Here is a 14,893-nt window from a genome sequence, read left to right as displayed (position 1 = left end):
GACGGTGCAGGTACCGAATGCACTGTTTACCTTTTAGCCCCTAGCGGCCAAGACAAAAAGAGAAATTCTACAATCCACATAGGTTTTTATTATCTAATAAGAAGTAGTTTCCTTCTATATAGAAAGAAAGGCTTTTTCATTTCCTTTCAGATAAAATTCTAAGGGAGATTTATCCTAAGGAGTACTGATTATAGTAGACAAAGTCAAAATTTAAAAAGAATCAAGGGGACTTCCCTGGCGATCCAGTGGTTAAGAATCCACCTTCCAGTGTAGGGGACGTGGGTTCGATCCCTGGGCAGGGAACTAAGATCCCACATGCCGCGGGGCAACTAAGCCCACGCGCATCGCAACGAAAGATCCCGTGGGCTGCAACCAAGACCCGATGCAGCAAATAGATAAATAAATAAATATTTTTTAAAAAAAGAATCAAGGCTTCTAATATCCAGGGACATAATACTACATAATCATTCTATGAAGATAATCCAAAAGTTAGATCTACTTTGCTTCCTGTACACAAAATTGGCATTTCTTAAAGTGCACTCTGGGGGGACTTCCCTGGTGGCACAGCTGTTAAGAATCCGCCTGCCAGTGCAGGGGACACAGGTTCGAGCCCTGGTCCAGGAAGATTCCACATGCCGCAGAGCAGCTAAGCCCGTGCGCCACAACTACTGAGCCTGAGCTCTAGAGCCCGCGAGCCAGAACTACTGAGCCCTCATGCCACAACTACTGAAGCCCTCGCGCCTAGAGCCCGTGCTCTGAAACAAGAGAAGCCACTGCAGTGAGAAGCCGCGCACCGCAACAAAGAGCAGCCCCCGCTCGCCACGACTAGAGAAAGCCCGTGCGCAGCAACAAAGACCCAACGCAGCCAAAAAAAGAAAAAAAGTGCACACTGGGGAGCCCTAATTCTACAGGGTGTTGATAAATGCTAGGAGAAATTAAGTTTACATAAAGTGAACCCGGTTTCTTTATTGAAGGACTTCTCAGAGCCTTTAATATTCTCAGGTGTGCACTGCAAGGCCTCGGGGGGATCTATAGCACGTGACATTTCCTAAGCTTATTTGAACACAGATCCTCTCCTGGCAGAGCAGCTGCAGGCTAGGGGCTGTTCCACATTTCATTCAGTAAAATTTCCTTTCTTGGTCTACCCAACTGTAAAATGGGGGTACTTGGCCTCCTTTTCCTACAGCTCAAAAGAGACCTGTACTGGCATCAACCCATCAACCCACGTTCTAAAGAGAAACGCTGCATCCCTTCCCATAGCCCCACTGGACATTGGACCAGGGCAGCCATATTTGTACCAGGTAACCAGACTCCCAGCCAGAGTGGCCTAGATCAGGGATGGACAGCTGATGGCATCAGATTCTCCTCCCATCTGGTCCTGAGGGGCTCTGCGTGTGTGGTCTGATGATGGATGGCCACGTAGGCAAGAACCTGGTGAGCGGTATGTGAGATGGGGAGGGACAAAGCAGCCACAGGAGAGGGAGGTCCTTAGAGGCAGAGGGAATGGTCTCCTGGCTTATGCCCACATGACTGGACTTCTGTCCTCTGCCGCCAAGCCTGCCCCAGTGTCTGTCATGGGCATCTGTGCATCCATGAGCCTGGGGCGAAGCAGGGCACACATACCTTCTAGGTCAGCCAGCAGAGTCCTGGCTCCTGTGACAGTCACCATGGCAGCCTGGACAGATGAGGAAGCCCGGGTCAGGGCAGCTCTGGCTTCCTGGTGCAGCTGGAGAGAGAAGAGAGAGAGGCTGGTCAGGTGGTGCTGGAGGCGTGCTGGGCAGAGAGGGGTCAGGTGGGCACCAAACCCACATGTACAAGGTCCCAAAACATCACCAAAACTCTGACACTGAATTACGCTGTTTACCAGGAACATCTGATCTGTTTTATTATTCCAATATTAAACCTTGAATATCTCTCCCAAGAAGTTACCTGTCTCACAAAAGCTCCGAGGAAAACTGAAACCAAAAAAAAAAAAAAAAAAAAAAACTGAAACCTAAGAACTAAAAGAAAGATGAACAACTGAAAATTTCTTGTCAGAACGCTGCCGCGTCTCAGCCAGAGGATGTGAAGTAGTGAATCTGTTTATTAGACAACTTTTACTCATAGAAAATTAGTTTCTTCCCCATTGCCACTAAAAAAAGGCTGGATACTTAAAGAATACGGGTCTGATGGATGAATAGATACACAAAATGTGGTGTATCCACAGAACGGAATATTATTCAGCCATGAAAGGGAACGAAGTGCTGACATATACTACGATGTGGATGAACCTAGAAAATATTATGGTAAAGCAGCCAGACACAAAAGGTCACATATGGCACGATTCCATTTATATGAAATGTCTGAAATTGGAAAATCCATAGAGACAGAAAGCAGATGGGCAGTCGCCAGGGGCTGGGGGGAGGGAGGAATGAAGAGCGACTGTTCAATGGGTATAAGCAGTCGCCCTTTGGGGTGATGAATGTTTTGGAACTAGACAGAGGTGGTGATCGCACAACATTGGGAATGTGTTAAATGCCACTGTGTTGTACACTTTCAAATGGGTAATTTTATGTGATGTGAATTTCAATCCATCATCAGTCATGCGGGGTTTAAAAAATTTTTTTGGTAAAGTCTTTATTGAATTTGTTACAATACTCTTTCTGTTTTATGCTTTGGTTTTTTTTGTCTGTGAGGCATGTGGGATCTTACCTCCTCGATCAGGGATGGAAACTGCATGCCCTGCATTGGAAGGAGAAGTCTTAACTACCGGACCGCCAGGGAAGTCACAATCATGTGGGTTTGAAGAGCCATCAGATGCTGCCCTGGGATCCCTTGTGTCTTAAGTCTTACTCCAAATGCCTAGCAGGATGGGAGAGGAAGGTGGGAGGCACTGTGTTGGGGCACTGCGCACTGGGGTCTGGTCCTGACTCTGCTGTGGCCTCATCTGTGCCCCAGACCAGGGTGATGGACTAAATCAATGGGTACCACCCCAGGGGGCCCCGACACAGCACAGCTCTCCCAGTATGTGACAGGCACCAGGCCCAGCTGTTCGGATGCAGGCAACAGCTTTCTGCCTTGTTTCTTGTCTTTAAAAGGAAAATAAAGATGGATACAGGGGACTTCCCTGGCGGTCCAGCGGTTAAGACTCCGCACTTCCACTGTACGGGGCATGGGTTTGATCCTTGGTCGGGGAACTAAGATCTTCCGTGCCTCCCCCCACCCCAAAAAAAAGATGGCTACGGGATAAGCCACTGCTGGGATTTGAAAAAGGTCTGTAGATTAGCTCATTGTATTATATCATGTTGATTTCCTTATTTTGATCCTTGTAAGGTGGCTGCGTAAAACATTAACAGAAGGAGAATCTGTGTGAAGGGTATATGGGACTTCTTTGTGCTTTCTCTGCAACCTTTTTCTAAGTCTAGATGAAAGGTGGAAAGTTAAAAAAAAAAAAAACACTTGAAGGGGTGCTTATACTTTAATAGGTTGGAAACCACTGGTTGGGGCTCAATTCACTCCATGATTCTTGAATTCCCTGATTATTTAGTCTTGCCTCCCCTCCTGGGTTGTAAATGCCAAACAGTGGGGTTTAGCACTAGAGCAACGTATGTGCTCGCTAACATATCTGGCAAGTGAACTAATGAACGCAAGAATAAGTGAATGAGACCCATCCCAGCTGTAATTAACACTGAGTAAGGGTGGTGGGCGTGGCTCTGTCTGTCTGTCCATCCTGCCTCCTCTCACACCTTTACGCCTTCTCGGGAAATCGGGACCTCCTGCCTTGGCACGAGCTAACTGAGGTTCTCTGGAATTTGGGGGAAGGCACTGGAGGGGTGGAAAGAACTACTTCTGGTCTTTGCCCTTCCCTCCCCCTGCAACCCCTGAGCCCAGATCATGCCTGGGGCAGCCCCAACTTTCTCCAGGTGCTGCCTCAAAGGACAAGAGCCCACCTGCATAAGGGGTTCTGTCTTGTGCAGCACGGCCTGGGCGGTGGCCTGGAGGGCCCCGGCAGCCTCGGTGACCACGCGCTCTCTCGACGTGACCGTCTTCTCCAGGGCCTGCACCTTCAGGCCCAGGGTCCTGGCCTGGGACTTCTGAGGCTGCCGGGAGATGGAGGGCTCAGACAAGGCCTGATGGGAAGGTCCGAGGGGCAGGTCCTCTACTGGGTGGGAGAAGCCCAGGGGCAGGGACCGTGTGGGGCAGGGCTGCATGTGGACCCTAAGAAGCAGAGGGGCCAGGGCAAGAGAAGCCAAACTGGGGAAGCTGTCACTTGAGGTCTGATTCTAGCACCAGCAATTTCTAGAAGCACAGACTCAGCTAACCTCCCGGACCTGTGTTTCCTTCCCCAGGCTCACAATCCCTTAGCTGAAACCTTGGGGCCGGACGTACTTCTGAATTCAGAATTTCCTGCGGGGACTTCTTATTACCTAACGCCCTCAGCAGTATCTGGGGCAGTGCTCAGGGCCAAACATGTCACCACCTACATTTTCCTTCTTCACACACAGTGGGAGGATCAAACACCCTGAGTAAACAGCCTGGGAGCCGTCAGTCCTGGGCAGGCTGGGCCCCAGATGCATTTCTATAAGTTTAGTCTTTTTTTTTTAAAGTTTAGCTCCCAAGTTTTGGAATTTCAGGATTACTGAGAAGGCCTGAGGAGCTGATTTATCCAGAGGTTAAGCAGCATAGGGTGACAGGCACATAGAGGATGAGGGCATTGCTCAGGAATCCCCTCCAGCCCCTCATGGACGCAGGCCTGAAATAACCAAATGGGTGAGCTCTAGCCGACAGACGGACAAAGTAACCGAGGTACAGGGATGGGAAGTCCTTTGCCAAGGTCACAGAGCCAGAGTGGCGGAGCTGGGATTTGGCCCCATGTCCGTCTGGTGTCATTGCCAATGCCACTATGATGAAGAAGAGGCCTCGGCCTTGATATTGTCATTATAATCAACAACAAAGATTGGCTGGGAACTTTTAATCAACTGCTAGAGAGTTAGAAATAAGCCACGTCCTCTGCCTCTGCCTGGGCCGCACTGGTTTCCCAGCTGCCACATTCTCCCTCACAACCACCGCATGCAGAGCTCCAAGGACAGCTGAGCTGACCGGTGCTGCAGGGGCAGCCGGTGAGGCCAGGCGCTGGGCTGCATCTGCGCCGACTTGCTGCACGGCGGCCAGCACCCTCTCAGCTTCAGGCAGCACCTCTGCCACGGCCGTGCCCAGCGCCCTCTGGGCCGCGTGTACCTCCTGGTACCTGGGAGGAGACAGAGGCAGGATGGCCCAGGAGCAGGACGCAGGCCATCCCTCCCCATTGCTGTCCCGGCCCCCCCAGTGGAGCTCCCGGTTGAAGGGGCTCTGGCAACTTCCCGGGCAGAACCGCCGTCTGCGGAGCTGGTACCCAGCAGCTGGCCTCGGAAACTGGCTGCTCCGCAGCTGTCTAATGAATGGGGAAGGCAGCCGAGGGGCTGCCTTCTTGTTTCCTCATTCACTGAATTCAATCACGCTTTTCTGAAGGAGCTCCCGCTTGGTTTCCACTTGAGAATCACATGTTTTGCAAATGTTTGGCTTCTCTGGACGAATGATGAAGAGGAAAATGCCTGGTGTTGTTGGAGGGATAGCGGCCCAGGCCCTGATGCCCCTGAGTGACCTTGGGCATGTTGCTCTCCAGGTAAATGGAGACCTCTGGGCTGCATGACTGTTCTGGGGCCCTTTCTCCCTGAAATGCTGTAATCAACCAACCAGGACAGCTTTCCTGTCCAGCTGTCCACACCCTGCCCCACCCAGCTCCCCCTACCATGGGTACTGCTGGACCACCCCCTGTCCCCAGGGTGCCTCCCATCCCTCATCCCCAGGGCCAGCCCCCCCGCCCCCGCCCCCCCCCCACCCCGTCCCTGGGAGTGGGTCATGTGATCCACCCAACCATACCGATTGGCTCAGGACTGGCCACCTGACCCAAGCTGGGCCAATCAGATTCTCTCATCTAGGAAATCCACTTGGGCTCACTGAGACGTTGGTGGGTCTCCGTTGACCCTCTGAATGAGCTGGATACAAGGGGGCCACCCACAGCAGAGAAGCAGAGGCCAAGAAGAAAGCTGGTGCCTGACAGGAGCTCCCCAGGGGTCTGGGGAGGGGCAGGGGAGCTTCAGGGGGTCGAGGATGAGCTGACCTGGAACCTCCTTGTTTAGGTTCTCATTCCTTCTCTCCAGAGGCTAAGCTGCACCCCGGCAGGAGTGGGTTCCTCTAACGCACCCCCAAGCAGGCCTAAGACCCTAGGCATCGCACCCCACCCTAAAGAACATCAGGACTCAAGGGAAGGAGGCCGCTTCTGGAACCAGTGGCCTCTGACCAGGCCCTGCCGGCTTCAGGAAGCCAACCCAAGCTCCTACCCACACCTGGGAGGTCTCCTCACCTGTCCTCTAGCTCCTGCTGGGCCTCCAGGGCTGTTCTCCCCTCCACCAGACTCCAGAGAAGCGCATAACTGCTGTTGGAGGTGAGCAGGGCCCTCCGAGCAGTGGCCTCAATCCTGGTGGTGGTGTCCCTGTGACTGTATGACAATACCCGCCCGACCATCACCAGGGGCTGACACAGAGGGGGCCCGGGCCCACACCCCACCCCCCGCCACCGCATGGGCCTCTTGCCGTCCCAAAGGGAGTACAGCCACGGGGGCCAGGCTCCTGTCCTCCCTCTGCCTGACGCACAGTGAAGACTGATGGGAAGGGGACCCGTGCCCCTGCTCCTGTTATATAGGGTTTATGCCTGTTGTCCTGGCATAATAAATAATAGGGCCTTTGATCACACATAAGATCTCAGCTTGGACAATAAATTATACGGTTACCCTAATAAAGAGAGCATAGAAAAGACAGCCTGGGTTTGAATCTGGCCCTATCACTTCTAACCCCGTGTCCTTAAGCAAGTCACTTTACTTCTCTGAGTCTCTTTTCTCATCTGTAAAATGGGTCTACAGTCCCTAAAGTACAGCTAAAGGGACAAATCGCTTCAGAGCTTGTGTCTTTAGAATCTTAAGCTGCTTCTTAAAAGCAGTGGATGAAACAACCCAAATGTCCATCGACGGATGACTGGATAAACAAAATGTGGCATATTGGTACAATGGAACATTACTGGGTTGTAAAAAAGAAATGAAGTACTGATATATGGTACAATAGGCGTGAACCTTGAAAATATTTTGCTGTATGAAAGAAGCCAGATACAAAAGACCATGTGTATGATTCCATTCATATGAAACGTCCAGATTGGCAAATCTATAGAGACGGAAAGTAGATTGGTGGTTACCAGGGGCTGAGGAGGGCGAAGAGGAATGGGGAGCGATGCCTAATGGGTACCTGTTTCTGGGGTAAGGAAACTGTTCTAAAACTGACTGCGGAGATGGTTGCACAATTCTGTGCAATTCTGTGAATACACTGAAAACCACTGAACTGTACTTGAACTGGTTGACTTGCGTGGCATGTGAATTATATCTCAGTAAAGCTGTTATAAAAAAAATAGCCAGGGAAGGCTCTCAGATGCCTTCAGGCGACCAATGTCGGCAGACCCCCACCCCGACCCCTTGCATCTCATGCCATCCTTGCACACCTCTCCTTCCCATGGCAATGACACGTCAGCTCTGTACTCAAGTGATTCCAACTCCCGGGGTGGGGATACCTATGGGGCTGGCCCTGACCCTGGAAGCCCCCAGCAGAAGGGCTGGGCTCCCTTCATGGTTGTGTGGCCAGGACCTCACCATGCTCCCAGGGCACGGGGGCTCACCTCCTGGCGAGGGCACGGGCCTCTATGGCCAGATGACTCCAGTTGGTGGGCTGGCCGAGCCCTTCCTGAGGAATCGCCTTTAGAGAAGAGAGAGAAATAGGAGGAAGCTGATGGTCCATCCCTGAGGGGCAGGGCCCACATCTGGCTAACTTGTTGGGCAGACCTGGGCCATGTCACTTATTTCATAAACGCTCAGAGCCAGCTACAAAGTCAGCATCCAGTGGGCAGAGCCCTAGAGCTTGGAAATAACCATAACAACGCCTACCACTTGCTGGGCATTCACTGTCTACTTGGAATACGGCTCGTTCTTTGCAAATATTATCTCACTGAATCGGCAGAGGAGGCCCTGTGTGACCGTTATTTTGCAGATGAGAAAACAGCCTCCCAAAGCAGGGGGCGGGGGCATGCCCCAGGCTCAGCAGAGGGGAGGAGTTGGGGAGGGGTCCCCTGGGGTACCAGAGATGCAAGGATGGTGGCTGCATGCAGAATCTCCTCTTCTGAGGACTCCAGCACCGTCTCTAGGTCTGCCAGCTGGACGCAGGTCTTCTCAGCTCTGGCCTGGGCACAGTGGGCTTTCCTGCTCAGTGCCTGCAGCTGCTCCCGGGCAGCCTTCACAGCACCCTCAAGGCCTGTCACCTGCTCCAGGAAATCTTCCTGGGCCCCTGCAGAAAGCCCAGAGTCCAGAAGTCACAGAGCAGTCGAGATATCACAATAAAGCCTGCAACTTCAAGGGGCCCCATCTGTGTCCTCTACTCCTCCTGGGCACAGCTTGACTCCATCACCAGGCCTGAGCACTGGTTCCAAAGGAAAGGCCTCCCCATTTTACAGATGCGAAGGCTGAGGCCCACAGACGGCAAATCATGACGCAAGGTCCCCCACACAGGAAGTCAGCCACACAGGAAGGACCAGAAGGAATCCAGGCCTTCTAGATCCACAGCGAACAATTCCTGAACCTGAGACAGCAGTAAAACCCGCCTTGAGTCAGCTCCGTAGTTCGCAGCGTGGCTCAGTGTGGGAGTTTCAACACACAGCATCTGATGGCTCCCTATTTTGTTAGTCTTGCAAACAGGTGCTCAGCTCACCTACGGCTGCTACAGTACAGGTGCTTGTGAACGCGAAATTTAAGAAAATAAGCAATTCACGTTTGATGCTCCTAAATTTCAGTGTCCCAGGGACAAATTGCACGTGGACCTAATGACAATCTTTTTTCTTATTTACCCATTTATTTTCTGTGCTGGGGATACAGCAGTGAGCAAAACAGCCAACAGTCAAAGACGGCAGGAACTTTACCTGTTCAGCACCTGGGACAGCGCCCCAATGATTATTTGTTGTGTGACTGACTCAACGAATAAACGCACCCCCCGTCCTCACTGAGCTTTATGGGTGCAGTGTAGGTGGCGCAGGGGGCATGGGGACCGAGGCTGTAGTCAGAGCTATATTCTGTAGCTTTGTATAAAGCTACAAAGTACAACTGGGTGAGGGATATTGAAAGAGAGGTTCGTGGGATGACAGGACTGCATAGCAGCAAGAACTCACTTAGTTGGGGAGGTCAGACAGGCTCTCCCAGCAAGTGAATTCTCCTAGGGGTGAACCCGACTGAGGTCAGACTGAAGGGCTCCACAGGGGGCATCTGACCAGCCAGCCCCCTCCCCTTGCCTCCCAGTCTTCCTCTCTGCTCTCCCACTGTACCTTGCAGCAGGGGGTGGCCCTCGTAGATGTCCCCCCGTGGGGCCTCTCCCTGTAGAATGTCCAGTGGTCCCCAGGGCCTGCCACAGTTTGACCCCTGCAGCCACCCTTCCATCAGGGTCAGTCTGGCCTTTAGCTTGGCAGCCTGGAGAGGTCAGGGAAGGAACGGTGTGTGAGGCTGGTGGCCTAAAGTCCTGCTTGGAAACCTCTGCCTGGCCTGCCCACCCCAAGCATTGCCTTCTCCGATCCTACCCTGGGCCTCAAAGCTAAGCACACACAGGACCTCTGAGAACCAGCTGTGCCCACCCTGTCCTCAGAGCTGCCCCTTCCCTTCTCATACCCACAGCCCCTGCTGGCATTCAGCCGACCACACCTCTGCCCTACTGAGGGAGGGATGGGAAGGGAAGCCCCAGGAGGATTTCTGTCTGTTTTGCTATGTTCCCAGGACTTGGCACAGAGCAGGCATGTGATCCTTGCAGGCCGAGTGAGTGTGCTTTGCAACGTCTCCTAGCCCCATTCTTTCAATCATATGAACAATACACGCATTTACGGAGCACTTGCTAGGAGCCAGGTGTGAGCGACCGCTGGCCACGCACCAGCTCACATTCACCTTGTAACCGCCCTAAGGGGCAGGGGATACAGGTCCCGAGCCCAGTCCTCGATTCCAAAGTCCAAAATGCTCTGAAAACCTGCAAAGCTTCCCATTCCTTACTGGGTGGCAGAATCAGGTTGAAAAAACCCTGCACTCAATTAGAAAAAAAATTGCTCTGAACAAGGCTACTTATGATCTCGATTTACCCCCTTGGTGTGACTACTCACCTGTTCCCCTGCAGATGTATCACTGGGTTTGGTTAGGGGGCCGGCCCAGGCACCGCTGGGAGTGGTACCTAATATTCAGCACACACCATCCTATCTTTCTACAGAACCATCACTGGATTCAGGTTAAGGGGCTGCAGGCCTGAACTATTTCAGTTTGGAGTAGGAGACACACACTGAAACTTACCAAGGCTGTCACCTGCCTGGGCATGTGACAACTAACAGGGTTGGGGGGGTAGGGGAACCCCAGAGGTCATGCTCCTGACCCCTGCACGACACCACCTCCCTGCCTGAGATACTGCTTGTGTCCCATAGTGGGCATTGCCCTCCTCCTGACCCTCCCCCAAAGGGCCTTCTGTGGTCTCGTTCCCATTGAACTTGAGAAAGTGTGAGACCTCGGCCTGGGTGGTGGGGAAGGACATGCAACAGAAGCCACCTTTCTCCTGTCCGCTCAGGAGCCAGGGAAGGGCAGAGGTGGGGCTGGGCCAGATGGCTGGGTGGGCACAAGAAGGAGGTGGCCGGTGGTCCCAGAAGGTCTGAGAGCTGTGGGTAAGTGGGCATTTCCCGGTGCCCAGCACAGAGCTGGTGCTCACTGGGGGCGTGAAATGAACAGAAGGTGGGGCGGCCCTGGGCAGGGCCTGGATGGGAGGGCTCACCTCCTTCTTCACCAGGGCGTAGCAGGACGGGCACTCCTGGCAGTGTGTGCCGCCGGCCGTGAGGAAGAAGTTGTCCTGGCAGAGGTCACACTTGTAGCCCACAAAGCCGGGCCTGCACACACACGTGCTGTTCTCGTGACACTGGGCCGAGGCGGCGCCCAGCGGGGAGCACCTGCAGGCTGGGGGGCGGGGCAGACGGCGCTGGGTGCCCTGATGGCCACTCCACACTGGAACCCCCAGGTCCCCCGCACCCTTGCGCCTGGCTGCTTCAGACCCCATGGGCAGCTCAAGTACATTCCTGGGTCCTTCCTGGGAGACTGATTCAGAAGGCTGGAGGTGACGGCTGAGAGCCTGAGTTATTTCAGTGCCCCTGGGATCTGAGGACCAGTCAGGTTTAGGACTGCCATGCAGTCTAACCATACAGATGAGGCCCAGAGAGGTGACCTGATGGCCCCAGGCACACAGGGATTTAGCAGTGGAGTCTAGGACTAGATTCTTGGCCTCCCATGCCGTCTTCTGCGCTGCTCACTCACTCCATGTTCCCACGGCTGCTCTAAGAAAACCTGCCCCGTATCTGATCTCTCTCCTGCGGCGTGGCCATCTGCCCCACTGGTCCTCTTTCCTAGAAGCCTCACTCTCTAGGCAGCCTGGGAAGGACCCGGCTTCCTTACCCCGGCAGCCCCTGATGGAGAAGCCGAAGAAACCCAGCTGGCATCTGTCGCAGGCCTGGCCCTCGACGCCTGGGCGGCAGGGGCACTGCCCGGTCTTGGGGTGGCACTGGTCCCCCTGGGAGCCCAGCGGGCGGCACTCGCAGCTATGACAAGGGAAGGGACCCAGGTCTGAGTCCAGCTCTGGGCCATTCCCAGTCCCACCTCTGCCGGCCAGGGCTGGTGATCACGCCTCTATTGACAAGGTCCCATCTCTGTGTCTGCACATGTCAAACAGCTTCCCTCAGGCTGGGCCCCGGAAAGCACAGTCTCATAAAATGCTCCCCCCACAAAAAAAGGTATGGGGACATATATACATTTGGACTATACCCTTCAGTTGGAAAGTCACAATGCAATTAGCATATTAAAGGCCTGAGAAGTCTGGTCAGGAAGAAACCTGTTTGCTTCACTGGGCATTTCCCTGGAGTTCTCCACTGCTCCCTAAAGATGGTATCTAAGCTGCTGCTGTGGCCCAAAAGGTCACAGAGCGACAGAGTTACCGAGAAGGGAATCAGAGACCCAACCAGCCCCTGCCCACCTGGGCATCCCTTAGGGCTGCTCTTGGCCTGCAGCCTGGGCTGGCAGGGCCATGAATCTGACCCCCAAGGGACCGTCCCTTTGTCCCCCTTCAGTGCAGGGCACAGTGTACCTGGCAGTGGGCCTGGGACGACACATGCCAAGCCAGGTCCCTCTCTGGAGGCTCCCTGGCGATTTCGTCCATCCTGGAGAAACACCCAGGGGAAGGGCACCCACAGCCTCGCCCCACCCACCTCCGGCAGCCCCTTCCAGGCTGGAGGTCGTAGAAGCCAGGGCTGCAGTGGCCACAGTTCCGTCCGGTCACATGAGGCAGGCAGGTGCACTGGCCGGTCACCGGGTCACAGGGTCTCTGCTCGCCGACTGAGCCCGCCTGGTCGCAGCTGCAGGCTGGGGGTGGGAGCAGGAAAGGGTGGTGGGGAACCATGCCGATCATCTGTTCAACCTCTGGGGACCCAGGAGCGGCAGAGAAGATGGGGAGCCCACAGAGATGACTCACGTTCAGCTCAGACGCCTAAGCATCTCTGAAAAAAGGTTCTAGGGTTGGGGTCAAGCCTCAGCCCATTTTCTATGTCCTTGGAGAGACAGCCCAGAACAGTCGTGGTGGCAGATGGCCCTTCTGAGCCTGCCCTGAGCCCCCACAGGCTGGAGAGAAGGCCAGAAACTTGGTTGGGGGTTAGGGGCAGACCTCTGTTCCCACTGTTTTGGGCCCCTTGTCTCTGCTCTCCTGGGTCCCATAAAACAAGAGGCGACAGGTGCTGAAGGACTCAGGAGCAAGTGAGTCTGGGGCAAATACTGAGCTGCTCCCTGCAGCACTTCTGGAAGCCTCCCACGAGCTCACGCACACTGTGGCCCTCTGAGAGGGCACGGAGGGCTGAGCATCTCGGCCTGACAGGAAGCCCAGGGGCAGGACAAACATAATGAGTGCCGCAGGCCATCTGGGACAGTCTTGCATGCCAACTGTGGAGCGTGAGGTAAGTGCTAAATTATCCGGGCAGGAAAAAAAAAAAAAAATCACAGGGTCAGAGTTGATCAGATCCCAAGGCTGAAAGACCTCGGAGAAGAGCAAACCCTTACACTTTCTTGACAAGGCAACAGGGAAGGTGAGTAATCTGCCTAAGGTTGCACAGCCTTGCAGAGCAGCCAGCTGGATCTGGTGGAGAAGGGGCCCACCACGCCCCACCCTGTGGGTCTGAGAGGGGGGTACTCACGCACGCATTTGTCTGCGGGCCGAGGGGACAGGGCGCTCCCGTAGAAGCCTTCCTCACAGCTCTCACAGTGGGCACCTGTCGTGTTGTGTAGGCATCGCAGGCAGCGGCCGGACAGGGGGTCACAGTTGCCCACTGCGTTGGGGTCCACGTTCCCACTGCACTGACACAGCTGGCAAGGCTGGGGGGCCCCAGAGAGCCCCAGTGGGTCCCCAAAAAAGCCATCATCACAGATCTCACAGCGCCACCCTGGGAAAGGAGAAATCTTGTGTGATTGAGGAACCCAGCCCGCTGGGTCCATGAAGGGTGAGGCCGGGCATGAACCAAAGTGAGCTCCCTCAAGTCTCCTTGTGGAGCAGAGCAGGGGCTCTGGGGTCAGTCTGACCTGGGGCCAGGGCCCAGCTGGGCCATTAGCAGGCTGTGTGGTCTTAAGCAAGTCACTGTGCCTCTCTGAACTTGGGCTCCTTGTCTGCAGAGTGGGGACAATAATGGCAGCTACCTCAAAGGACTGTTGAGAAGGTTTGGTGAGATCACTTGTGCAAAGCACTTAGCACAGATCCTGGCACATGGTTGGTGCTCAACAGTAGTGGCTGTTATCACCCATTCACCATCATCACCCTCCTTGTCATCGTGTCATCACCCACATTCTCATCATCATCACCATTCTCTTCATTAGCGCCTTGACCACCATCTTCATCATCATCGTCATTCTTGCCTTTGTCGACGTCATCTTCATCTTGATCATCTCTGTCATCATTACCATCCACCATCTTCATCATTATCATCCATCATCTTGGTCATTCATCACCTTCATCATCATCTTCCTTGTCTCCATCTTCAACATCACCGTCACCCTCCTCCTCACCCTTCTGTACCTCATCCTCTCCCCCATCTCCCTCCCTCAGCTGCGGTTGCTTTTTCGTTTGCGGTTTCTGACCCCTTTGCCTTTTCTGCTTCTCACGGTTTCTGAACTCCATTTGGACTGTTTATTTCGTACTCCCACCTTGCTTCCTGGGTTTGATCTGGGGCTGCTGCTTCATCTTCCAGCCCCAGGGTTACTGTGAGTCTCAGAAAAGAAGGTGTGTGAGGAGGCTTTTGGAGGGTCACTGCCTGGGAGATTCACTCTGAACACAGAGGGGGCATAAAAGGACACACTTGGACTATGTGCTTTCAAGAGGTGTCAGTTCATTCTTGGTAAGTACACGTACCTCTCTGTGTATATCTGCATGAAACAGACGACTGCGGGGACTCTGGGGGTGGCAGGATGACGGGCATCTTAAGTCGTCTTCTTGCTTGTATGCACATTCACGTTCCTCTTTACACGTTTACAAACAGTTGACATTGTTACCATGAGTATTACTAACTTTATAACTTAAAAAATAGCTACTGTCATGGTGAAAGATAGTTGTGGGCTCCCTGCATCCTCAAAGTTCATTGGTCCAGTTGAAATCAAGGTAATGCAACTAAAGGCAGGCAACCTTGAACATGGAGAGGAGGAATACTAAGGAAGAGATGAAAAAAAAAGAGAGAAAAGGAAGGCAAAGAAAAA

At 53.8% G+C, this 14,893-nt stretch overlaps 1 protein-coding gene across 2 annotated transcripts in view; it reads right to left on the bottom strand.

Moving 5' to 3' along the window:
• The window catches only part of LAMC3 (laminin subunit gamma 3), a 62,942-nt gene that overhangs the window by 7,605 nt on the left and 40,444 nt on the right, over nt 1-14,893 (bottom strand). For both annotated transcript variants that reach the window (XM_049711409.1, XM_004269086.3), the window contains 11 exons: nt 13,348-13,593; nt 12,373-12,526; nt 11,567-11,709; nt 10,896-11,074; nt 9,427-9,568; nt 8,194-8,399; nt 7,738-7,814; nt 6,383-6,517; nt 5,080-5,227; nt 3,930-4,079; nt 1,624-1,726 (listed from right to left, as the gene is read on the bottom strand). In XM_049711409.1, the coding sequence (XP_049567366.1) occupies nt 1,624-1,726; nt 3,930-4,079; nt 5,080-5,227; nt 6,383-6,517; nt 7,738-7,814; nt 8,194-8,399; nt 9,427-9,568; nt 10,896-11,074; nt 11,567-11,709; nt 12,373-12,526; nt 13,348-13,593 (1,683 nt within the window). The remainder of the gene's footprint in view (nt 1-1,623; nt 1,727-3,929; nt 4,080-5,079; nt 5,228-6,382; nt 6,518-7,737; nt 7,815-8,193; nt 8,400-9,426; nt 9,569-10,895; nt 11,075-11,566; nt 11,710-12,372; nt 12,527-13,347; nt 13,594-14,893) is intronic.

The sequence above is a fragment of the Orcinus orca genome, chromosome 6, assembly GCF_937001465.1.
Source record: "Orcinus orca chromosome 6, mOrcOrc1.1, whole genome shotgun sequence".
Lineage (NCBI taxonomy): Eukaryota > Metazoa > Chordata > Mammalia > Artiodactyla > Delphinidae > Orcinus > Orcinus orca.
The sequence above is the reverse complement of the archived record's forward strand: the minus strand, read 5'-3'. Positions and strand labels throughout refer to the sequence as shown.